This window comes from Geotrypetes seraphini, chromosome 6 (assembly GCF_902459505.1).
Source record: "Geotrypetes seraphini chromosome 6, aGeoSer1.1, whole genome shotgun sequence".
Taxonomy (NCBI): Eukaryota; Metazoa; Chordata; class Amphibia; order Gymnophiona; family Dermophiidae; genus Geotrypetes; species Geotrypetes seraphini.
In genome coordinates, this window is record NC_047089.1 from 191,725,969 (window position 1) to 191,752,606 (window position 26,638).

Sequence of the window (26,638 nt, forward strand, 5' to 3'; positions counted from 1 at the left end):
CCATCCTCCTAAAGAGTCACTCAGATTGCCTATGACTCCTGTTCTCCAGCAAACCTTCACTCGCAATATGGAGACTCCTTATTCTATCACTGCCATCCCATCTAAGTTGGAATCTCGTTACAGAACGGTTCCATCTAAAGGATATGAAAAGTCTCAACTTTCTCATCAATCTCTAGTGGTAGAGTCATCATTGAAGAAAGCACATCCCTCCAAAATTTATGCTTCAGTTCCTCCTGGTAGGGAAGGCCGTACCATGGATAAATTTGGTCGACGTTTATACCAGAATTCTATGATGGCAAATAGAGTTCTGAATTATAATTACATTTTTACGTCCTATTTCAATCATTTTTTAAAGATTCTGTCTTCCTTTTACCCGGATATCTCTACCAATCGTCTATCAGAATTTAAAAATATCCTTAAGACTCTTTCTCAATTGAGACTATTTATGCTACAAGCTTCCTATGATGCCTTTGAACTCTCGTCTAGAGTCTCGGCATTTGCAGTAGCCATGCGTAGATTAGCATGGTTACGGATAGTGGACATGGATCCTAACCTTCAGGATAGATTGGCTAATCTTCCTTGTCAAGGAAATGAATTATTCGATGACTCTATTGAGGCAGCTACAAAGCGTCTTTCAGAACATGAGCGCTCTTTTGCTTCCCTCATCCGTCCAAAACCTAAACCTGTACCAACTAGAGGTTTCAAACAAACTCCACGTCGCTATCCACAGAAAACAACTCCTGCTTTTTCTAGACCTCCTGCTCGTCGGCCTCCTCCACAACAACGACAACAAAAGTCACAGACCCCTGCTAACACTAAGCCTGCTCAGTCTTTTTGACAATCTCAACTTGAGCATTCAAATTTCTCTGTTTCCAAATTCTCCCCTCCCCATAGGGGGTCGCCTGTCCAATTTTTATCATCAATGGGAGCTCATAACATCAGATCTCTGGGTACTTACCATTATCAGAGAGGGATACTCTCTTCGACTCCTTCAGGTGCCTCCAGATCGCCATCCAAGAGAGTGTCTTTCAAATCAGTCGCATCTTCCTCTTCTTCTTCAAGAAGCTCGGGCTCTTCTTCTCCTGCGAGCAGTGGAGGAAGTTCCTCTCTCCCAAAGGAACTCGGGATTCTACTCCCGTTATTTTCTAGTTCCCAAAAAGACGGGGGATTTGCGACCGATTTTGGATCTCAGAGCTCTCAACAAATTTCTAGTCAAAGAGAAATTTCGAATGCTCACTCTGCCAACTCTATATTCCTTGATGGATCAAGGGGATTGGATGTGCTCCCTCGATCTCAAAGAGGCCTATACTCATATCCCCATTCATCCAGCTTTTCGCAAGTACCTCAGATTCCAAGTAGGAAATCTTCATCTTCAGTACAGAGTTCTCCCCTTCGGACTGGCTTCTTCCCCCAGAGTTTTCACAAAATGCCTTGTGGTTGTAGCGGCAGCTCTTCGCAACCAGGGTCTCCAAGTATTTCCATACCTAGACGACTGGCTCATCAAGGCTCCCTCTCTTTCAGGGGTTATTGTAGCGACCCAACAGACTATTCTCTTTCTTCAAAGTCTGGGATTTCACATCAATTTTCCCAAATCTCAACTGATTCCTTCTCAGTCTCTCCAGTTCATAGGAGCGACTCTGGACACTATCAATCTGAGAGCATACCTTCCTCAACCACGTCAGGATGCACTCCTTCAAATTTCTCAACAATTCTTCCAACTTTCCACTGTTCCAGCAAGGAAAATGATGGTTCTGCTCGGTTACATGGCCTCTACAGTTCATGTGGTTCCTTTTGCCAGGCTTCATCTTCGCATTCCTCAATGGACACTGGCATCTCAATGGCAACAATCAGTGGATCCACCAACTCGACTAATTTCCATCACTCCTTCATTAAAGAAGTCTCTCCGTTGGTGGATGCTCTCTTTGAATCTTTCAAGAGGTTTAATGTTTTACCCTCTTCCTCATCAGAAGGTCCTTACAACCGACTCGTCAATGTATGCATGGGGAGCCCATGTGGACGGTCTTTGCACTCAAGGGCTCTGGACCCAAGCAGACCGGAGGTGTCCTATAAATCTGTTGGAACTCAGAGCGATATTCTATGCTCTCAAAGCTTTTCAGCATCTTCTTCACGACATGGTGATTCTAGTACGTACCGACAACCAAGTAGCCATGTATTATGTAAACAAACAGGGAGGGACGGGATCTCACTCCCTCTGTCAAGAGGCTCTGAAATTGTGGCAGTGGGCGATTCTCCACAACATCTTCCTCAGAGCAGTTTACATTCAGGGTCAACACAACTATTTGGCGGACAAATTGAGTCGTCTTCTACAACCTCACGAATGGACAATCAATTCTCCTACTCTTCGCCAAATTTTTGCTCGTTGGGGGACTCCGCAGATAGATCTGTTTGCGTCACCTCTCAACTTCAAACTGCCTCAATTTTGCTCCCGCATCTATACTCCTCAACGTCTCGAAGCGGATGCGTTTCTACTGGACTGGAGGAATCAGTTCCTTTATGCTTTTCCTCCGTTTCCTCTGATTCTCAAGACTCTAGTCAAGTTGAAATCAGACCATGCCACCATGATTCTGATAGCTCCTCGGTGGCCCAGACAACCTTGGTTCTCCCTTCTACTTCAACTCAGCACCAGGGAGCCTCTACTTCTACCAATATTTCCTTCTCTACTCACGCAGAATCAAGGATCTTTGCTTCATCCCAATCTACAGTCTCTACATTTGACAGCTTGGTACCTTTCTCTTTAACAGACTTTTCTCAATTCTCTCCGTCTGTACAAGATATTTTACTTGCTTCCAGAAAACCATCCACTAGGCAATGTTATGGTCAAAAGTGGACAAGATTCTCTGCTTGGTGTTCTACACATAATTTACCACCCAGATCTGCTTCATTGACATCAGTTCTGGACTATTTACTTCATTTATCACAATCTGGACTTCAAACTACATCTATCCGAGTCCATCTTAGTGCTATAGCTGCTTTTCATCAACTTTTGGATGGAAAATCCCTTTCTGCACATCCTATGATTTCTCGTTTTATGAAAGGACTTCTCAATCTACATCCTCCTCTTAAACCACCTCCTGTGGTTTGGGATCTCAATGTTGTTTTAGCTCAACTTATGAAATCTCCTTTTGAACCACTTGACAAAGCTCATCTCAAGTATCTCACTTGGAAAGCTGTGTTCCTCATTGCTCTCACTTCTGCTCGTCGTGTCAGTGAGTTACAAGCGCTAGTGGCTGATCCACCTTTCACAGTTTTTCACCATGACAAGGTTGTTCTCCGTACTCATCCTAAATTCTTGCCTAAAGTCGTTTCAGAATTTCACATCAATCAGTCTATTGTTCTACCTGTATTTTTTCCAAAGCCTCACTCTCACCCAGGAGAGGCGGCTCTTCATACCTTGGACTGTAAACGTGCTTTGGCTTTCTACCTGCAACGCACTCAGATTCACAGAACGTCTCCTCAACTTTTCATATCCTTTGATCCAAACAGGTTGGGTCGTCCTATATCGAAGCGTACCATCTCCAACTGGATGGCTGCTTGCATTTCTTTTTGTTATGCTCAGGCTGGTCTTCCTCTACAAGGTCGAGTGACGGGCCATAAAGTTAGAGCTATGGCGGCATCTGTAGCTTTCCTCCGATCAACTCCTATTGAGGAAATCTGCAAGGCTGCCACTTGGTCCTCGGTTCATACTTTCACCTCTCATTATTGTCTGGATACTTTATCCAGGAGGGATGGCCATTTTGGCCAATCTGTTTTGCAAAATCTTTTTTCGTAAATTGCCAACTTCCCTCCATCCCTTTTTACTTAGCTTGGAGGTCACCCATATGTGGGAATATGCTGCCTGCTTGTCCTGGGATAAAGCACAGTTACTTACCGTAACAGTTGTTATCCAGGGACAGAAGGCAGATATTCCCACAACCCTCCCACCTCCCCTGGTTGGCTTCTTGGCTAGGTATCTGAACTGAGGATCCTCTCAGGAGATGCGCCCCCTAGTTCGGGCGGGAAGGCACGCGCGCAGGCGCGGTGCAGCACTCGAAAGTTCGAGATCTTCAAGCAAGTTTGCTTTCGAGGCTGTCCGCTGCGGGGCTCCGTCGGTGACGTCACCCATATGTGGGAATATCTGCCTGCTGTCCCTGGATAACAACTGTTACGGTAAGTAACTGTGCTTTTTGTAACTGCCTATTCAGTCAGTGTAGCTTGTGTTAATAGGTAGTTTAGTGTATATGACATATTGGCAGTAATATGTGGAAATTTCAACCATATGATATTATAGCACAATCTCTAATATGTGTGAATACATTCTAGCTGGTAATAATCTACAAGCAGTACTAGCGATAGATATCAGAAAAAGAGAGAGAAAAAGAAAATAAAAATAAAAAAAAATCACCATTTGTGGCCATCTGTAAAACATTTCATCTCAAATAATCAGTGAAAAATATAATCCATACATAACAGTGTCTTCCGTCTGATTGCTGAAACAGGGGACACAAGTGAAAAAAAGTGGACAAAGGTAACAAAAGGAATTAGGAAATGCAGTAAACACATTTATGAGATCTTATTCAGTTTCCATCAGTCATTCAGACTTTGCGATCATCTGAGTATGCGATAAAAGGTGCAACGCTTTACTGCAAGCTCTCGAGATGCTATGATGACGCTACCGCTGTAAGGCGCGAAAATTTCGCGCCAGTTGACACGTGGTTCATCTTCCAGAAGAAGAAGGTAACGCCATATTTGTTGTCTTGAACACATGAAATATCATTAGGTAATTCACCATGTTGTGACAAAGAGAGATTAATTCTATAGCACAGAGTACTTATCTTTATCTCCAGTAGCAGGATCACACAGTCGCTGACAGTAGAATACAGCATAGTAGGTTCCACCCTTGTCTCAAACAGGACACCCGTATTGTGAAAGAACTGTAAACGTGGAAGAGAAAACAACTTTGGTCATTTCGATCAAACTGCATCTATAGTTGAAGGGCTCATTTCCTCGATGTAATCCGCTAGTGCCGCTGGTTCCGTAAAGTCTTTAGTATTATTGTTGAGAGTTACCCTCATCATCGCGGGGTACATCATCCCGTATTTTGCATTTAACTCTTTCAATTTAGGTCGATAGGCAAGCAACTGCTTTCGGAGTTGTGCAGTTTTCTTACTTAGATCTGGGATGAATAAAATGGAGTACCCATCAAGCTTCAGGGGTGACTTTACCCTTGCTCGTGTCATTATTTCAGGTATTTGACTATATCTTAATAGTCGGAACACAATCGGGCGCGGGTAACGAGCATTGGTTAGCTTATGTGAAGGAACCCGGTGTGCTCTGTCGATTTCTAGCGGCTTGTCGAATTGAAGTTCCAGTATTTTTGGGATGAAGGTTTCCAAGTATTTTACCATATCTGTCGATTCTGTCCCCTCCGGTACTCCCAAAATTCTTAAGTTATTACGCCGAGAGCGTAAGTTTGCATCTTCGAGCTCACGTTCCAGATTGACAATTTTTTTCACTTGTGTCTGGAGTTCTTTAATAGTGGTCTGTTGAGCTGATTGCATGTCTTCAATAGCTTGGAATCGCTGTTGAAATTGCGAGACATCCTCTCGCATGTCAGCTAATTCTGATTTAATTTCAGTAACGTCGGTTCCCACATCAGCGAGCATGGATCTCAATGTTTTAAGCTCTGCCATGATGTTCTGTGAGCCTTCTTCATCTTTGGCATCTTCTGCTGTTTTTTTGGGAGACGGTGGGTCAGGCTTGTGCCTTTTTCCTACTTTGGAAGTTGCCATAGCACAAATAATAAACCGCACAAATAAAAATCGTCAAATTTTTATAGTAAAATGTAGGTTAATTATCGATTTTGTAATGGTGCAGCCGGAGCTCAAAAGTTATGCTGCCATCTCGTCACCGGCTCGCTAGCGCCCCCCTCCTCTATGCTAGTATTAACATTGGGACAGCCGCAAGTGTCTATTATCAAAGGTGCCACATACGTCATGCTGAATACTGAGTCTGACTTCTTTCCCTTCTGCGTCTCCAGAAGTGAGTCCAGGGCTGTGAAGGTTTGAGTCACCTTGATATTTGGACACAGAGAGTCAGGACATCCCTATGCACTAACACTGTTTTTCCTGGCGGTCAAATCACTCTTTACTTTGTCCAATTCTAACTGCATTATATGTCTATCCTGTTCCCATTTAATTTTCTCTTTTTCTAATCTTTCTTTTTGGTCGCTGAGTTCATAGAAAGGAATGTAAGTGGAGGAATTCTGTAAGTACCTCTGCCATGCCCCCTGTTTCCTGTGTGTGTGGTTTCTTTGTATTGGAGCGATCCTTCAGCACGCCACCTCCTAGCTTCTGATACTGAAATAATGTGAGCTGGTTGGGTCTTCCACATAGACCCAATCTTGAGCAGTAAAGTATCAAAAGGGATAACTTTAGGGTCCTCCGAAAATAACAGAAGGTGTTGAGTAATCTCGGGGGATAATAATTCTAATAGAATTTCTTTATGCTCTCTCTGAACATAATCTGCTGAACTGGGCCAGTGTTCATGCTCTTTAAGTACAGCGTTTATTACCCACAATCTATATGCAAACTGCTCTAGTATATCACTTGGCAGGAATGTAAGAGTTCTAAGTACTTGCAAGGATGTATATCGAAAGAGTTGTTTGATGCTCATCTTTACAAACTGGTATGGATGAACAAGAGATCCAAATTTATAATAATGTGGACCCAGAGCTAGGTGCTTATCAAAATCTGCATTGTTCCTTTAGTATTTCCCTAGACCCCAGTGAATCAGTATGTCAGTAGCCCATTTGCACAATTCATTTATGTTAAAAGGCATAGGGCCCACTTTCTCCACTATTCTTTCAATGTCACTGTCCTTCATATGTCCCTGCAGCACTACTGTTACTGGTGCTTTGTCACCTATAGGGGCACTATTGGTATTGCTCTGGCATGGTAATGAATTTTCCTCATCTTCGTTTATCAGTTCTTCCTCCTGTTCTACGTCTGTAGCTAGTTTACTTTTTTGCTGGCCTGCTACAAAAACTGTGTTCTGTTTCTCTATAAATTGACTACACTTCTCCCTCCGTATTTGTAATTGCGGCACTCGCGGTTTCACATATTTGCGATTTTTTGGCAGGTGACTCCGCCCCCCAAAATTACATCATGATTAAAGTTCCTTTACTTTTGCTGTACTGTAAAAAAAAAGTTTAGCATTTACCAACATTCATCCTGCTTCCATGCTTTTTCCTACAAAATCGAAGTTTCAAAACTTTCACCCTGAAAATCGCTGCTTCCCAGCATCCATAGAGTGAAATGCTGCTTCCCAGCATGCATGGAGAAAATCGCTTGCCTGCTTAAAGCTTTCTGAATCACTGCTTGCATGCTTAAAGCTCTAAAAGCTGCCAAAAGCATTGTGAATTGCTGCTTGCCTGCCAAAAGCATTTTGAATCTCTGCTTGCCTGCACTAATATACATTGCCTCTCCTTCAGGAATAGGTCAGGTCTCCCACCATGGCTACAAAGCGCAAAAGTTCAAGTGCTACTGAAAGTGCTCCCAAAAGGGGATAAAAAAGTGAAAACCTTACAAGAAAAGGTAGAATTATTGGATATGCTTCAGAGAGTAAAGTACTCCTCTGCTGTTGCTCGACACTATGGCATTAATGAGTCAATCGTTAGGTACATAAAAAAGAATGAAAAACAAATTTGTGAAGCTTTTGCGGCAGCTGCACCAGCAGGTACGAAGACATTACATGTTGTGCGAGATGCAAATCTCTCTCGCACGGAAGCTGGAACATTTCTGTGGGTGCAGGATTGCTACAAAAAACAAATACCGATAGACTCTGTGCAGTGGCGTACCTAGGGTATGTGGCACCCGGGGCCCATCATTTTTTGACACCCCCCCCATGTAAAAAAATATTTTTTGTAATGACCATGAAATGGAATAAATGGTCAGAATAGAAACAGGCAGTGAAAATTTTCTTATATTCCAAACATAGAAACATACATAACATAGAAAAAGCGGCAGAAAAGGGCTATAGCCCACCAAGTCTGCCCATTCCAAGTATCCCCCCCCCCCCCCCCCGGAATTTACTCCCTTAAAGATCCCATAATATAACATAACATAATATAACATAAATTATGTCTGAATTGTCATGACATCAGAAGTACATATGGAGTAGTTGCAGGTGATGCTTGGGCAGTTCTGATTGTGTTAGTTCGGTTTTATGTGTTTTTTGAATAGAAGGGTTTTTATTTCTTTTTGAAGGTTTTGCAGTCTGTGGTCGATGTCAATTGGTTGTAGAGTTGGGGGTCGAGTGTTGCAGCTCGAATGGCTAGGAGGTTGTCGAACAGTTTTTTTCTTTTGACGTTTTTGGTTGGAGGGTGTGTGAATGGTGCGTGAGTTCTCCTATGTCTGTTTGAAGTGGATTGAATTATTTAGCTGAAGAAATTAGTTACCCCCTCATTCCACACACATTAATTCTCTTCCATTTTTGTTCCCATTAAAAAAACACTGATAAGTTCCCAGAAAAAAAATACATTAAAATAAGAAGTGAAAACAAAAGCCCCTACAGATGAGAACATAACATAAGAATAGCCTAACTGGGTCAGACCAATGGTCCATCATGCCCAGTAGCCCATTCTCATGGTAGCCAATCCAGGATACTAATACCTGGTCAAAACCCAAAGAGTAGCAACATTCCATGCTACCGATCCAGGGCAAGCAGACACTTCCCCCATGTCTTAATAACAGATTATGGACTTTTCCTCCAGGAATTTGTCCAAATCTTTCTTAAAACCAGCTACACTATTTGCTTTTACCATAACTTCTGGCCACTTCATTTTTAAGTTTAAGATCTTTCCTTTCAAACAGAGACCTTGCTAGATGTCAAATACAGCACAAGGTAACTTCACATGGACTTAGTTGTGCAGGAAATGTGAATCTCCTCATACACCCACCATATAGTGCAAAAATGTGCAAAGGTCTGTTTTTTTCTTTCGATCACTACATAGCCTAATGCCACACAAGCAGCGCTGTTACAAACATATTCTGTAGGTCAATGCTAAGGATAACAAAGTTTCCTTCCTTGGACCAGAAGGAGATACTGATAAACCACTGGAAGAGATCCCAACACAACACCCAAAGACCCACTCAGTGTGTGAACCAGTTGAGTGGAATGGACTAACTGGGGGGTGGAAATGGGCCCGTAGTTTGCTCAGAAGAACTTCCCAGACCACCTCTTCCTCTCAACACATTGACACGCTGCCACCACCACCACTAGAAACACCTCACTGGGTAGGCCAGCTGTGCTATAAACTTTATAAAACACATTATTATATTTTCTTATAAAGCACATATTTTAACTGAACTCTCTGACATCCTCAGCCTTTCCATTCACAAAAATAAAAATGCTGTTTCATGTCCCCGGCCTATACAATATTTTTTTTCTGCAGACCCTTCAAAAGTCTGACCAAATCCTCGTTTCACTTGCATTATAAAGTACTGAGGATGCCATCTCTCCCCAATCCCAGGTCCTAAAGTCTAAGACAGTAGCGCAAACTAATGCTGCCAGATTCAGGAAAAAAAATTTCGATTTGATTCAGCCTATTGAATTGGTTTTTCAATTCGATTTTCCTGCCCAGTTGGGTGATTTTTTTCAAAACTCCTGGTGGGTTTTATAGCTTTTTCACCCCCTTTGGCTTCTCCTAACCACACTGGCGCTGTGGTGTAAATAAAATAAAGAAACAAAAAGGACTTTTCCTCTCTCTGTTAAATCCTAGCTCACGTTTGCAGTCCAACACCAGCTCTGTCAGGATACACATTTCAAATCTGACATATTATAATCACAAAACAGAAAATAAAATTAATTTTTCTACCTTTTGTTGTCTGGTTATATTTCAAATCTTGTTGGTCCAAGGCTCTGGTTTTCTTCTGATAACTTGCTTGCCAGGGTCTCCTTCTTTCTTCTTTCTGCGTGCTAACCATCCATCTGCCAACTCTGTCCTCCCTTTCCATTTCCCTTCCCTCCCCAGGAAGTCTGGTATCTTTTCTTTTTTTCATCTCCCTCCACAGATCCACCTTTTCTTAACTACCCTTTCATCCGGCATCTCTCCCTCCTTCCCCACCACCCCAGAGTCCACCATCTCTCCCTTTCTTTTCCCAATTACCCTCCTATCCAGTATCTCTATTCCTCCTCCACACCATCCCTTGTGTCCAATTTCTCTCCCTGTCAGTTCCTTCCCTCCCTAAATCCCATGGTCCATCATTTCTCTCCCTCTCCTCTATTGTCAGACCCATTATTTCTTCATCCCCCCCCCAAAGTTTGGCATATGCACGTCTCTTTGAACACCCCCTTCCCTCCGTGTACTTCTAAACCAGGGTCCCCCCCAAAGGCCTGTCCCCCCTTAAAGGTCTGCCTGTCCCCCCTTGAAGGCCTGTCCCACCCCCCTTGTAGGCCTGTCCCCCTCCTTGAAGGCCTGTCCCTCCCCCTTGTAGGCCTGTCCCCCCACCTTGAAGACCTGCCTGCCTGTCCCCCCTTGAAGGCCTGTCCCCCCCCTTGAAGGTCTGCACCCCCCGAAGGCCTGCACCCCCCTGAAGGCCTGTCCCCCCCCCTTGAAGGCCTGCCTGCCCCCCCCTTGAAGGCCTGTCCCTCCCCCTTGAAGGTCTGCACACCCCCCCCCGAAGGCCTATCCTCCCCCCTTGAAGGCCTGCCTGCCTGTCACCCCTCCCCCTTGAATGCCTGGCTGCCTGCCCACCCACCCCACCCCACCCCGAAGGACCGCTCGCCCCCCTGGCCTCCCCGCACCACCTATGAAGCAGCACTACCTATGCTCCCGGCCTTGCCGTTCAGTCCCTACCACCACCACCACCCCCGAAGGACCGCTCGCCCCACTGACCTTCCTGCACCACCTATGAAGCAGCCGCAGCAGGATCGCGACGTCAGCTATCCCTGCGCTGCTTAGGCGCTGCTTCCTGCGCTGTGTTCCCGCCCCTCCTCTGACATCAGAGGAGGGGCGGGACCGCGGCGCAGGAAGCAGCGCCCAAGCAGCTCAGGGATAGCTGACCTCGCGATCCTGCTGCTTGCTGCTTCACAGGTGGTGCAGGAAGGTCAGTGGGGCGAGCGATCCTTCGGGGGTTTGGGGGGACTGAACGGCAAGGCCGGGAGCACCCCTTCAGGGCAGACCGCCCCTCCCGCCCCCCCTTGGTACGCCACTGACTCTGTGATAAGAGGAAAGGAAAAGTCTTTGTATGAAAACTTGAAGAGCAGGGAAGGTGGAATGTCACAATCCACCGACTTTCTGGCCAGTAAAGGGTGGTTTGATAAATTCCGTCACAAGTATGGCCTGCGTAATGTTAGAGTGACAGGAGAAGCAGCATCTGCCAACCAAAAGGCAGCTAGAGAGTTCCCTGCTACCTTTAAGCAAATTATTGAAGATAAGGGATATGATCCTGAGCAGACATTCAGTGCCGATGAAACTGCTCTCTTTTGGAAGAAAATGCCACAGAGGACTTTCATTAGCAAAGAGGATAAGCGAGCACCAGGTTTCAAGGCTGCAAGGGATAGATTGACCATGCTGCTTTGCGCAAATGCAGTAGGCCATATGATAAAGCCAAGACTGATTTATAAAGCCGCAAACCTCCGAGCCTTGAAGGGAAAAGATAAGTTCCAGCTGCCTGTTTACTGGATGAGCAACAAGACTTGGACAACCAGAGCTTTATTCCTAGAGTGGTTTCATCAGTGTTTTGTGCCAGAACTCAGAAAATACCTGGCCAATAAAAGAATGGAATTCAAGGTTCTGTTGGCATTGAACAATGCCCTTGGACACCCAGACACTCATGAGTTCCACATAGAGGGTGTTGAAATTGTCTATTTGCCCCCCAACACAAAATCTATCATCCAGCCTCTCGACCAGGGGGTAATAAGGACCTTCAAAGCACACAACACACAGTATTCATTAGAGAGGATTGTCCACACTATGGATGAAGGTCACAACGTTGAGAACATCATGAAAAATTGGAAGGAATTCACTATTGCGGATGCAATCAATATTATTGAAAGAGTGGTGAAAGCGGGCAAGCCAGAGACAGTGAACTTGTGCTGGAAGAATCTTTGGCCTGAATTTGTAAAAAGGGATATCAATGTAAATATCACAGAACCAGGCCAAGAAATTATGGAAGGCATCATTGAATTGGCAAAACAGGTGGGTGGGAAAGGCTTTGAAGATATGCATTTGGAGGATATTCAAGACTTAATAGACACCAGATCAAAACGGAAGATGATCTCTTGACCTTACTTCTCCTGAAGGAGAGGCAATACCAGATGAAGAGGAGGAAGGAGGAGTAGAAGAAGAGGTGCCTGAAGGCAAGTTTACACTGGATAATATTGCAGAGGGCATACGTAGGTTCAGTGGTGCGATTGACTTTTTCTATGATATCGACCCATCCATGGTACGTGTGTTAAAGGTGAGGGAGTTAGCAGAAGCGACGATTTTGACATACAAAAATATATATAAAAAATGCTTAAGGAGAAGAGCCAGATGGAAATCACAATGTATTTCCAAAAGATACCGAGAGAGACTGCCTCTCCATTTACTGTCTCACAATCCACCCATGAGGCATCATCTTAGTCTCTTCATCTTCCTCGTACTGAAGACCCACTTCCACTGCCTGAGGAGGCCCCTGGTGCTCGTTTATCCTCTTCGTCTCCTCCTCCTGCAGTGCTTGTACTGGACGTTGAGGATTAAGACACTGTGTACAGGCCCCTGTTGCACAATTATCTGCTTTGTCTCCTCCTCCTGCGGTAGTTGTACAGGACGATGAGGATGAAGACACTGCCTAATTACTGTACTGTACAGTTCCAGTATTAAACTTTCAGTATTGAACATTTCTTTTTTTCCTTGTGGAGAAAGCAGTACTGTATTGAACTTTTTTTGTTTACCTTGAGATTATTACTTGTATTGTTCAATAAATATTTTTACAGTATTCAATAAATAAGTACTGTATTGTTATTCCACCAACATTGTGAATATTAATAGTATTTAGTAGTAGTCCTTTCTAAAAACCGCAAATATCTGTATATGTTATTCACGGCTCTTCCATATTTGCGGTTAAAACTGGAACATATCCACCGCAAATACAGAGGGAGAAGTGTACATGGATTATATGGTGAAGGTGACACCGGTGCCGAAGGCAAAAATCTGTGAGGAAACAGCATTAACCTGTCCCTGTGAGGCACATTATGACTTTAAATACTTTAATTCTGCCTTAGCCTCTTCTAATTGTTCATTTACAGCTAAAAAGGAATTTGTAGCTTGAACAATTTGGGTTCTTAACATGGATATATTAATTTGTGCCTCATCTAATCTTTGGACAACTGATGGCATTGAGTTTTCAAGTCAGTATTTTCTTGTCTGATACTAATAATTCCCCTACATAGGCCTTGAATGAAAAGGCACTTTCGTTAAAACAGCAGGAGCTAGAGGGACAGGTGGAAATGAGGAAGACGCACCACAGGAAGAGGAAGTACAAAACGGAACTCAGGGGCTGGCAGCCTGTGAGGGGGAAGGCAAGAGAAACAAACCACAAAAAAAAGCAGGGAAAGGAAAAACCAGGGACTTAAATTGCTTATATACCAACGCGAGGAGTCTAGCGACCAAAATGGGAGAACTGGAAGTCATGGCCAAACATGAGGACCTAGACATAATTGGAATCACGGAAACATGGTGGACTGAGATCAACAAATGGGACGTAGTACTGCCGGGGTATAAACTCTATAGGAGAGACAGGACCTGCAAGAAAGGAGGGGGAATAGCGCTATATATAAAGGACTCCATTCACTCGGCTGGGATGGATACGGCAGCAAGGGCGGAAGGATTGGAATCGCTATGGGTTAAACTGCCAGGAAGAAATGGAGCCGACATAAAATTGGGACTGTACTATCGCCCACCTGGACAACCAGAAGCAAATGACCATGACCTGGAAGAAGAATTGAGGCGGGAATGCAAAAGCGGGAGTGTGATGGTGATGGGGGACTTCAACTACCCTGGAAACGACCTGGAAACGGGGACGAAGTGTGAAGTTATCAAATTTGCGGATGATACCAAACTCTGCAGCAGGGTCAGAACCGTGGAAGAATGTGAAGACCTGCAAAGGGACCTAAAGAAACTGGAAGAGTGGGCAAAAAAGTGGCAAATGCGCTTTTTTTATTTATTTATTTGAGTTTAATACATTTACAATATCATAAAGATATCAAGGAAAAAAAGGTTTCCATACAAATATTTCAGTAACAAATCATACAACAAACAATCCTTTACAAGCTGTGACCAGTCAGTCACGATGCCTGCCATGGTCCCAGATAAGCTGGGGGAAAAAGTAAAAGCAAAATCCCGGAAGGAAAAACCCAGGATCTCCCAGAGGTATATTGTGGGAGATAATGCCAGTGACCACCAGGAGGAGCCAGTTTTATCTGAGGAAGAAGGGAGTGAGTTTTATCCTAGTCACCACCAGGGGAGCTCAAGAGGCCCCTGGACTTCTGCTGACACAATCAGAACAGGGCATGCCCCTAGGGTAGATAAGCCAGCAGTGGCATTCAAACCAACAAGCCGGTTAGGGAGGAAGTTTGGGTCTTGCCTCCCTAGGGATCCACCTGGGTCAAACAAGGACAGCAGACCTATACCGATGGAATGGACTGAGGCTGAACAAGCAGAAGACTTACCACTTCCGAGCGAGGAGCCTATGGACTTCCAAGAGGCTTGTACTGGCTGTGAATCCAATTATCCTGAATCAATGCAGGTGGACTTGGCTTCAAGCCACAAACAGTGAATGTGGTTCTTTTGGAACTGTTTGTGCTGGTTTTTGTTTTTTTTTCTTGAATGTTGTTTTGGGAAGGAAGCTAGGAGTGTGTGGGGAGAGGTTTTGCTTCCACCTTGGGAGGGATTTTTGAAAGCCTAACTCTAGGCCTTTATTTTGGCAAAACCTATTGCACTCTCCTGTTCCTGGCAGACATATACGGTTGCCAGAGGCTTTCCTTTATTTTTCTCTAATGGCTGGGAATTAAAGGAAACAAAAATGCTGAACTTTATTTTGAGTTGTGGACTCAAGAGCAATTAGGACTAAGGAGCAGTAAAAGAAAGTTTGGACTTTACTGTGGACTGTTTGATTTTCCTGCCTGTTTATTTTGGCAAGTTTTTTTTTTCTTTCTTTTCTTTTCCTTAAGGCTGTGAGAAATCCTGACTAGTGTTACAAGGTATGAAGAAATACTTACCAGCCTTAAGATTTAAGTAAAAAGAACTGTGTGCTGACCAACCTTAATTGTGAAGACCTTATTTGTGTTTGATTTAAACTTCATTGCTTTTAAAAATCCGGTCCTGCAGGGTGACTCCATGCCGGGTCACACGCTAGAACATTGTTTGTTGTAGCCACCAGGATTTCTACGGAGCCCTGTTCTGGGCTATAGTGGTGGCCACAAAGCCCACTAAAAAGGAGAAAAACATGTTGCTCATTTATCAACTAAATTTAAGGAAAAAACAAAGAAATGAATTGAATTCCAAAGAACCAAAATCATTCCCTACTAAATTTAGGACATGGACTTACCTACCCTATTTTCTCAAATGAAAAAGAAAAAGAAATCTCACTTCTGTTCACGAGCTAACAAAAATTGTTGCAATTGAATGGGATCCCAAAAAACAAATTCAGTATCTTGTATCTTAACCAAACATTTACAAGGAAACTTTAAGTAGAATGATGCTTGCAAATGCGCATTAATATAGAGAAATGCAAGGTCATGCACATAGGGAAACAGAACCCAATGTTCAGCTACACAATGGGGGGATCCTTGCTAGGGGAAAGTAACCTTGAGAAGGACTTGGGTGTGCTGGTGGATACAACAATGAAATCATCGGTACAGTGTGCAACAGCCTCTAAGAAAGCAAACAGAATGTTGGGTATCATTAAGAAGGGTATCACGACCAGGACGGAGGAAGTCGTCATGCCGCTGCATCGTGCAATGGTGCGCCCGCACCTGGAGTACTGTGTCCAGTATTGGTCGCCGTACCTCAAGAAGGACATGGCGATACTTGAGAGGGTCCAGAGAAGAGCAACGAAAATGATAAGAGGTATGGAAAACCTTTCATACACTGCTAGGTTAGAAAGGCTGGGGCTCTTCTCCCTGGAAAAGCGGAGACTTAGAGGAGACATGATAGAAACCTTCAAAATCATGAAAGGCATAGAGAAGGTAGACAGGGACAGATTCTTCAGACTACAGGGAATCACAAGCACAAGGGGGCACTCGGAGAAAATGAAAGGGGACAAGTTTAGAACCAATGCCAGGAAGTTCTTCTTCACCCAGAGAGTGGTGGACACGTGGAACGCGCTTCTGGAGGTTGTGATAGGGCAGAGCACGCTACAGGGATTCAAAGAAGGATTGGATAAATTCCTGAACGATAGGGGGATTGAGGGGTACAGATAAAAGTAGAGATAGGCTAGGAAGAGGGGTACAATAAAAGTAGAGGGGTACAGATAAAAGTAGAGATAGGTTAGGAAGAGTATAGATAGAAGAAAAAGGGGGATCATAGGGCTATGTCAAGGAACACCGGACAGGTCATAGACCTGCTGGGCTGCCGTGGGTGCGGACTGCTGGGTGCGATGGACCTCTGGTCTGACCCAGCGGAGGCAACTTCTTATGTCTTATGTTCTTATGAGGCATAGAAGGATATAGGTGACTAAAAAACTATGCCAGGTGTACACCTGGTAGGGCCTCCGCGTGTGCGGATTGCCGGACTAGATGGACCGAAGGTCTGATCCGGAGATGGCGCTTCTTATGTTCTTGTTCTTATGTTTTTTCTTTCTAAACTCCTGAGAATGATTTACCATTTGTTTCTGAATATCGTACCATATGTGTTTAGGAAAATCACCCTCATATGGGCCACCCTTCCTGTCAAAATATTTCTGTACATTATTTGTGAGTTCTTGAAAATCAAAAGCGTCCATATTTGAGGCTGCAGAAGTCTGCCTTCGTTCGTGGGCTTTGCTCATATATTTATATGGATTTCTAAATGTCCTGTCTGTTTGTAGCCTTTGAGATTGAAATGCTTCCACTTATGAAGGAGGGAGACTTTAGTAATAGGTAGAAAAATGTGTTAGGCAAGAGTCACAGGCATAAAGAATACACTTATGCCTACACTTTAAATTTACAGGCAGAAGTTTAGCAGGAAAAAATATAAGAAGTTTGTTAGAACAGAGATTCCAATTCCGGTCCAGTCTGCACTGGGCTTTTCACCAGAAAATAGAATTAAAAGCACAAAGGAAAAAAAAAGTAAAAGTTATTAGTACAGATGTGGCGTGTCCTAATTGAGTGACTGTTTTAACTTCGGACCATGCTTTTCTTCAGAGCAGCTCAAATATTCTTACATGCAACATCCTGTAGCAAGCCTATAATAGCAAATCATAAAATGCAAACTGGCACAGGTAAAACTACAAAGCCTTTTGATAGTAAAATCTCAACAAATATAAAACCCAAAATATTACTAGAACTTTTCACAAATGTGTCATCCAGTCTAAAATAATTTAAGGGTTCCAGAAGGTCTTTTGATTTCTATCTCACTCTGTCTATAAAACCAAAAATACAAAGTCTATTGATAAGTAAAATCTCACCAAGTATAAACCCCACAATATTACTGGAACTTTTCACCATTGTGTCATCCACTCTAAAGTACAATCTAAGGGTTTCCCAAGGTCTTCGATTTCTATCTCACTCTGTATTTCCCAGTATCTTTCTGTTTATAATTTGTAAACTGTTTGAAACAATGGTTAGTTTAATTGATAAGGAAGGTGTGACACTTGCAGGCATGGTAGATGGGATTAATCTCTGATTTCTTTGTCCCATTCAAGCAGCCTATCTTCTTGATAAACAATCCAGTCTGGCTGGATGCTTAATGTATGTGAATTCTGTGAAGGAGCACTTAGGGTCTATCTGCATCAACATTCCAGAGTCACATTGATATAATGTCCCATAGGCCTTTGCTGATGTTGGTTAGGTGAACTGAAAATGCTGGCTGCTAGCAATGCTAGGCTGACAACTGCCATATCCAACATTTGTTTCTTTCCCACTGTCTTTCCCATCTCTCTTCTCTTTCTCTTTTCCCCTGCCTTCTCTCCTAAGTCAAACCTCTATTCCCCTCCATGCAGCATCTCCCCTTTCTTCCCCTCCATTTTCATGTGCAACATTTCTTTCTCTAACCCCTTGCACCATCTCTCCCTTCCATGCCTCCTAACCCCTATGCAGCACTTCCTATCTGACCCCCCCCCCCCCTCCTCCATGTGAGCTCTGACAAACCGTTGGGCCTCCTAAAGTAGCAGCGATGACTAGTGGGCAGAGGCAGTGCTCTGAACAGGCTATTCGCTGCCTGCCCGCCAGGGCTTCCCTCTGCCACATCAGTGATGCGGCAGATGGAAGGCCTCAACGGGGCAGGCCATGAATAGCTTGCTTAGAGTTCTGCATCTGCCTACCAGTCATTGCCACTCCTGCTGCTTTAGGAGGCCTTGGAGGTATGTTAGGCCTCACTGGGGGGAGGGTTGGTCACTGAATTGGTGAGTCAGATTCGTGGGGAAAATGAATCAATTCACTGAAGTGAATCGAGCAGCACTTTGAGAAAGAGCAATCCTCATATGGTAGCGGCAAGGGAGCCATGCATGGAAATGAGAGAGGGAGAAATGTTGGACATAGGGTGGAGGGCAGGAAGAGATGGTACATGGGGAGAGAGAAAGAAATGTTGTACATGATAATAGAGGGGAGGAAGGGAGATATGCTGCATGGAGGAGAATAGAGAAGTTTGACCCAGGGCACAAGGCAGGGAGAAAGAGAGATGGTAGACAGTGGGAAAGAAACAGAAATGTTGGATATGGTAGTGGAAAGGAAGCTATAGAGATGGAAGTTGGATGGTGAGCACAGAGAAAGAAGAAAACGGCAAATGGGCAGGACACCCTGGTGAGCAAGTTAACAGAGGACGAACAGAAACCAGAACCTGGGACCAACATGATTTGAATAATTAATAAAATGACTAAACAACAAAAGGTAGAAAAAATAGTTTTCTATTTTGTGATTACAATATGTCAGATTTGAAATGTGTATCCTGCATGAGCTGGTGTTAGCAAGCGTAAGCTAGGATCTAACAGTGAGAAAGTCTTTATTGTTTATTTGCATTTTACACCATAGCACAGGTATGGGTTTGGAGGGCAAAAGGGGGAATGGGGGGTGAAGAGGCTACAAAATAAACCCATTAGAATTGAAGGAAAATGAAAATTTGTTCAAACAATAGTAACTATTATGAACCGGAGAACAAATTCCTATCAAGTTACATTAAATTACTAGACCTCAAATACCCAAGATAAGTGCTATCCTTCTTATAGCACCTTATGCACTTTATATTTATTGAAATTGATATTTAAAATAATCAAAAAACGTATAGCACTAGTCACATTACCAAGACCAATGATGAATATACCACCCCAGTAAGGGCATGAAAAATCATTTAAGTAGTGCCTTGGATATTTGAGGTCTGGTAATTTAATGTAACTTGATATGAATTTGTTCTCCGGTACAAAATAAACCCGCCAGGATGTTTGAAAAAAATGCCTGCTTGGGCAGAAAAATCGATTTAGTAGGCTGAATCAAATAAAAACAAAACATTTTTCCCTGAATTGGGCAGCACTAATACCCATTTACATAACTAAGGAATAACTGCCTTTAGAAAACTCCTGCTTTTAGATAAGTAACTTTGTTTTATCCCTGAAGAAATTGATTTTGAAACTCATTCCAGAAAAGAAGTATTTTCATTTAAAGACATTCTTATATTTGTTAGAAAATAATTTTATTTTATTTGCACTACAGGAATAGGAAATATGCTGCAACTATTGGAATGGCTTATGTTGGAACTATATGTTCTAGATACAGTTCAGTGTTATTTATTTCGGTATGTATTCAGCACATGATTTTGTATGAAAATATTAATATATTATTTTAAATTCCTAATGTATTATGTCTGTATTGAATATAGTTGCATTTAAAAACCTGGGTTTGGTAATTAGAGTATTTTTCTCTAAGAAATAGTATAATAATGGACTAAGGATGTGATATTCATAAACACCCTCCTCCCCCCTTTTACAAAACTGAAAACATTTTTTAGTGCAGGCCAGCGCGCTGAATGCTCTATGCTGCTCCCAACACTCATAGGAACTCAGCGCAGAGCATTCAGCATGCCATCTTATGCTAAATGCTTTTACGGTTTTTAAAAAGGGGGGGGGGGAAGAGATTCATTCTGAAAAATTTGGATTGCACAAATGCATAGATAGTGAAATATGTTAGAAATTTTTTAATTGACTTGTATATTAAGGGGGGTATTTTTTATAAGATGTTAGCTTTGATTACACCTTAATTTATATAGGAGTAACTAACCTGTGGTAGTTTAGTACCACAGGTTAGTCATTCCTGCAATATATGAATTATGATTATTTTACTACCCCTGGAGCAGTGGGCCACTAAACCATAACTCAGTGCCCCTTGATGCTCCTTAAACGGGCCAATCAAAGAAACACTGAGCTCTTCACAATAGCCACTAATCACAAAGCGCCCCCCCCTCCTGAAGGCCCGTCCATTATCAGATCTCCTTGACCTCCAATTCATGTTCCCTTCCCATCGCCCTCCAATTGAAGCTCCCTTCCTGAAGACACCCCCAATTCAAGCCCCTCTTTTGCAGAAGGCCTCACAATCAGAAAATTTATTATTTATTTATATCCATTTTTATACTGCTTTTTTAAATATTATCTAAGGTTACAGATTAAACATTCATAAAAATACAAAACTAGAGAAACACACGTGCTGACTCACAAAGTCTGCGTTCAACATTTTATTAGGAATTTAAGCTGTAGCAACAACAAATAACCCATAACTTTGATGCACCGAAACTGCAAATTATCTTTACAAGTAAGGTGCTGACAATTTCAAATAATACTCAAGGGTTCCCACATCTTGAGATAAGATTGAATGCGAATGAGACACTCAACAGCTACAACTTCACATTTAGCAGCATGAGAAACCATATTTTACCATAATGTCTTTCTACTTGAGCTAAATAACTTAAAGAGCCAACGTGATTAGCAAATCAAGGTCTTCAGTATGGTTTTGCAATACTCTGTGACAAGCCATGAGATTTCCAAATTAAATTTAAAATGAATTGGTTCAGTAAGTTGAAAAATATCATTAATCTTCCCCCATATTCTCTACCAATAGCATTGAGGCAGAGAACAGTAGTATATGTAATGTCCCCTTGCAAACATCTCTGGATCCGGGGCTGATCTGGCTGGTATCTCCCTCAGGCAGGCTGTGTTGGTCCCAAGAATGATTTGTGCCTGGTTCCTCTACCTGGGGAAGAACAGGGTAGAATTTCCCTCCTTTTCTCCCAGAAAATTCAAGACTGTTGTGAGCAATTCTGGCTGAAATGTTACATTCATTGAACTAGTTGCAACTTAAACTATATGCAAGAACTAAGACAATTGCTAATGAAAAGTATTTGTGATTATCAACTTATTAAGAGAATAGCAAAGCAAATGACTGTAGTTAAAGACCCACGTGATCTATCCTATCTGCTCAACAAGGTGGCCAAAGCCGTACTTGTCGATCTGTTTGGGTCCCAGTCACCCATGCAACAGTGGTTGCCAAATCTCCATTATGCCAATCATATAGGCAGCCAAACATGATGGTGTCTTGGTTATATCACCAAAAATATAGTGCAATAGCTAAAAGGGTGCTTAATTAATATGCTACTTTTCCCAATATTTTTGAAGTCTTGGTTATAAACATACATCTTCCAAAGTATTGGTGATAGTATTCAACTTACCAATCAAGATGCCTGAGTTGCACAGCATCCTCACTTGCAACAAGTGACAAAGTGATTTACAACACAGGAGTTGCTGTCACCATTTGTGGAACACAGGCCATAGAAGTCTGTCCGGTTTCAGCCTTAGCTCACACTACTCTTGCTCAGCCATGTCGTGTTTCCTCTTTCTATTTAACCATCCTCTGTGTCCATCCCATGTGGTTTTTGAATTTGCTCACCATTTTTTACTCTATCACCTCTTCTGGGGGGAGTGTTCTAGGTGTTCTCTACCCTCTCAGTGAAAAAGTATTTCCGGACATTACTCCTAAGTCTACTTCCCTTCGCCCTCAATTCATGTCCTCTAGTTCTATTGCTCTTACATCCCTGGAAGAAGTTTGTTTATATATTAATACCTTTCAAGTAGAGCTGAACAATTAACATGTTAATAATGTGATTAATATAAAAGGTAGAGTTCAAAGATTCATCATTCTTTATCATTGCATCCAGAAGGAGCACATGGTAATTTACAATAATTTATAATGATGTCGTAACTATATCAATCTTCACTGAAAATTATTCCTGGGTCATCGAATCAAGAGGGAAAAAATCCTCAGACTGCTTACTTGTCGTTACAAACCAGCCAGATGGCTATTCAGTTGGATCAGACAGTACTGTAATGAGGGGGAAGTGACATTAAAGAACAAGCTGGACATGTACATCGGAGCTCTGTGGGGCTCGGCCAATAAAAGTGATATTAGCAATCTTTGGACTGCGCGGATAATAGCTGAATATATGTAAAGGGAGCTGGCACTGGAAGAAATTAAAAAAGGAATGCAACAATGCACTGATCTAACGACATTTGCATTTTAAGTCGGCGGCCTCTCCTATTGCTCTGGCAGGCAAGATGGCGACGGGCCACATTCCTCCGGTGGAAAAGGCAACTGCGGCACAGCAGGTAACCCAAGAACCTAAAGCAGAGGCAGATCCTATGCTAGGATTTCAAGCGCTTTTAGTAGAAATAAAAACTATCTCGAAAGCAGTGTGCTCGGAGTTATCGGTCCTGACCAGCCACTTGCGTGGAGAAATCACTGAATTAGGTAACAGACTAGTGGAGTATAAATCACATTTGGATGAGCACCACGAGGTGATTTCTAGTCTGGAAAACACCTTACAGGCCAGCAAGGCTACGGATCTCTTTCTCCTTGATAAAATTGAGGATTTGGAAACAGGTCCCAGAGGCATGGCCTGCTGGAGAGCCAGGGATATAACAATTGCAAAACCATGATTCAGAAACTAGTAAGTGACTTATTATCTGATTCCATGCATACATTAGAAGCGGATAAAGTGTGCATTGAGAGGGTCACCGAACTTTGGGTTGAGCTCGGGCTAATGTACCACGTGACATTGTGACGAACTTTGTAGATTATAAATGAAAGGAAACTATTCTCTCAGTGGCATGCTCTAAGGCACCATTTACTTGGGACACTTATTCCATCGAAATATACCAAGATTTAGCCGCAACCACGCAACGGAGATGGCAAGAGTTGCCACCCTACACTTGCTATTTGGCAGATAAAGGTATAAAATATAAATGGCAATATCCATTTGCACTCTGTTTCTATTTGGAGGGAAAATTACACACAGTGCGCTTGATGTAGGAAGCAAAGGATATTTTCCCAGATATACAAAATCCTCTTGACATGGGAGACTTCGTTCACCAGGCGCTACAAACCCAAGCAGACACCGACAGCGTGGAAGAAATGTGGTCAACTTTGAAAACCACCATACAGGAAGCAACAAACTGCTATGTTAAATCAGTAAGCAAACGGAGTAGGAACAACAAGCCACAGTGGTTCTCTACGGAGATCTCGGACCTCATCAAAGAGAAGAAAAAAGCATTCATCTCTTACAAACAATCAGGGACACAGGACTCCAGAGTAGATTATCTGACCAAGTCAAGAGCCGTCAAAGCAGCAGTTAGGGAGGCCAAATTCCGCATGGAGGAGTCTCTAGCAAAGAACATCCAGAAGGGGGATAAATCCTTCTTCAGGTATATCAGTGACAGAAAAAAGAACTTGGGCGGGATAGTACGACTCATTAAACCAGACGGTGACTATGTAGAGACGGACTCGGAAAAAGCCCAACTGTTAAATGAATACTTCTGTTCAGTCTTCACCCGCGAGGCACCGGGAATCGGCCCTCAGCCACAGACAAGGATTAAATCAGTAGACCCATTTAGTAATTTCAAATTTACACCCAGTAGCGTCTACTGCGAGCTATCAAAAATCAAGGTCGACAAGGCAATGGGGCCTGACAACCTACACCCTAGGGTACTCAGGGAGTTGGGTGATGTCTTGGCAGAACCGCTATCCGCGCTCTTCAATCTCTCCCTTAGTACAGGTAACGTCCCGATGGACTGGAAGACGGCTAACGCCATTCCACTACACAAGAAAGGCTCCAGGATGGAGATGGCAAACTACAGACCAGTGAGTCTCACTTCAATAGTGAGCAAACTAATGGAAACCCTAATCAAACGCCAATTGGATAGGATCATGGACGAGGAGAATCTACAGGATCCCCGCCAACATGGATTTACTAAGGGGAGATCCTGCCAATCCAACCTGATCAGCTTCTTTGACTGGGTGACGAGGAAGCTGGATGTTGGTGAGTCCCTGGACATAGTCTACCTGGATTTCAGCAAAGCATTTGATAGCGTGCCACACCACAGGTTGCTGAACAAGATGAGTTCTTTAGGTTTGGGCGACACATTAACCAAATGGGTTGGGAACTGGCTTGGAGGTAGTCTTCAGAGGGTGATGGTGAATGGCACCCCCTCCGAAATGTCAGAGGTGATAAGTGGAGTGCCACAAGGCTCCGTCCTGGGCCCGATCTTGTTCAACATCTATATAAGAGACTTGACAGAAGGGCTCTGAGGTAGAATAACATTATTCGCCGATTAGCCAAACTCAGCAATGTAGTGAACAAAAGTATAACAGACAAAAAAGCAATGGCAGACGATATGGTGCATGACTTACTTCTGCTGGAGCACTGGTCTAGGTCCTGGCAACTCAGTTTCAATGCCAAAAAATGCAAAGTCATGCACCTGGGAAGCCAAAATCCATGCAAGAATTACACCCTAAACGGCGAGATCCTGACAAGAACTGAAGCAGAAAGAGACTTAGGGGTGATTGTCTGGGAAGACATGAAGTCTGCAAACCAAGTAGAGCAAGCTTCATCCAAAGCAAGGCAAATCATAGGTTGCATACTGTCACAACCCTAGCCCTAAAGCTCGGCTTGTGCCAGGGAAGGCTTTGCCTAAACCTAGGCTAGCCTTAAAGAGAGCCAATCAGTGTGACAGGCTAGACTCCAGGAAGAAGGAAAGTTCTGCATTCCCCTTTGAAACTCAGTTTACAGAACCCTGGGGAGGTGAGGATTCTGAGGGGAACAGCCGGGGACAGCCTCAGCCTGATTATACTAGCTCAGCTAACACACAGCTGCAGGGCTTTATGAGAAACACTAGGAAACCTAGGCAGAAGCTTCAGGTTGCCCTGCCCCCTCAGAGAACAGGGCGTGGTCGCCTCAGTGCTCTTGAGGCAGCACTGAGGAGGAAGCAGTCAGTCTGCCCTGGATCAGCCCAGGAAGGAGGTTGTCAGGATAGCTCTCCTGAACCTCAGCATTGCCTGGATGTTGAAATGCTGGAAGCAGCCCCTGTCTCTGAGGCCAACCGGAGTCCATGGAATTTGGGGACTCTTGCATGGATACAGAACCTTGTGCCATGGAGGAAAGCTAAATGTTTTGTTGTGCTTAAGTTGTTGAACTTTTAGTTTGGTTTTTGGAACCGGTTAGCACCTGTGTGAAGCCAGTGAGCAGTGCTGGGCTCACTGCAAGGTGCCTGAAGTTGAAAACCTTTAACTCAGTTTATTTTACTGAATAATTTTGTTTTGTGTTTGCCTTTGAACATTAAGGGAAACCAGTAATTTGGACTGTGTGCAAAGGGGTGTTAGATTGTGGGGAGAATCCACATAAGATCCTTGGGAGGGATTGTGGGGCCTTTTTGGCATTCTGTTTAATACAGAGTTTAAATTAGTGGATTCGGCTACTCCCCTCCCCCACCAACTACTGCTGAGTTGGTTGGGGCCAGGCCTGCTTCAGTCAAGGCCTGGGTGCAAGGCTTTCATTTTTCAAAGAAAGTGTCATTACCTTATTTCTGCCTGCTTATTAAGGCAGACACATTAGGATTGATTCATGGCAAATTAAGGAACTACTTACCTGTGATCCTGAATGGGAAGTGTGGGGTGTTTGTTTTTGCAACCCAGTTTTTGTTCCTATTTGGGTTTTTTTGGTTCATGGAATGAATGGACTAAAACCTGTTCAAGGTTTTGTGAAGTCAATAAATTAAGACTATTTTTGTTTGAACATCTTGGTTCCTGACTCTTTGATGTTTCCGGAATGATTGAGTAACCAGCAGGACTTCCAGCCTCTACTGGAAGCACGTAAGACGCAGGCTATTCTGGGCGCTGACCGGAGCCAAGCATATAGGCCGGCACTGGCAACGTCACAAGTGGTATCAGGAGTGGGATAGTGCGCCTCCTGCTGGACATTTTGGGAACTTTGGTTTTTTGAAAAAAAAAAAAAAAAAGTGTTGGACTTTTTGAATTTTTTTTTTTGATTGTTGTTTTAGTTTGTTTTGTTGGTTCCTGTCTTGGAGCAGCTGGTTTCCAGACTCTTCCGTCAGTGGTGGCTGAGGGAGGTGTGTTTAGCTGAGGAGGA

The 26,638-nt window shown here is 43.3% G+C and overlaps 1 protein-coding gene across 1 annotated transcript in view; it reads left to right on the plus strand.

The window, feature by feature from the left end:
- Nucleotides 1-26,638, plus strand: part of LOC117362933 (disintegrin and metalloproteinase domain-containing protein 9-like) — a 570,152-nt gene that overhangs the window by 343,025 nt on the left and 200,489 nt on the right. The window contains exon 8 of the mRNA XM_033950023.1: nt 19,885-19,966. Within this exon, the coding sequence (XP_033805914.1) occupies nt 19,885-19,966 (82 nt within the window). The remainder of the gene's footprint in view (nt 1-19,884; nt 19,967-26,638) is intronic.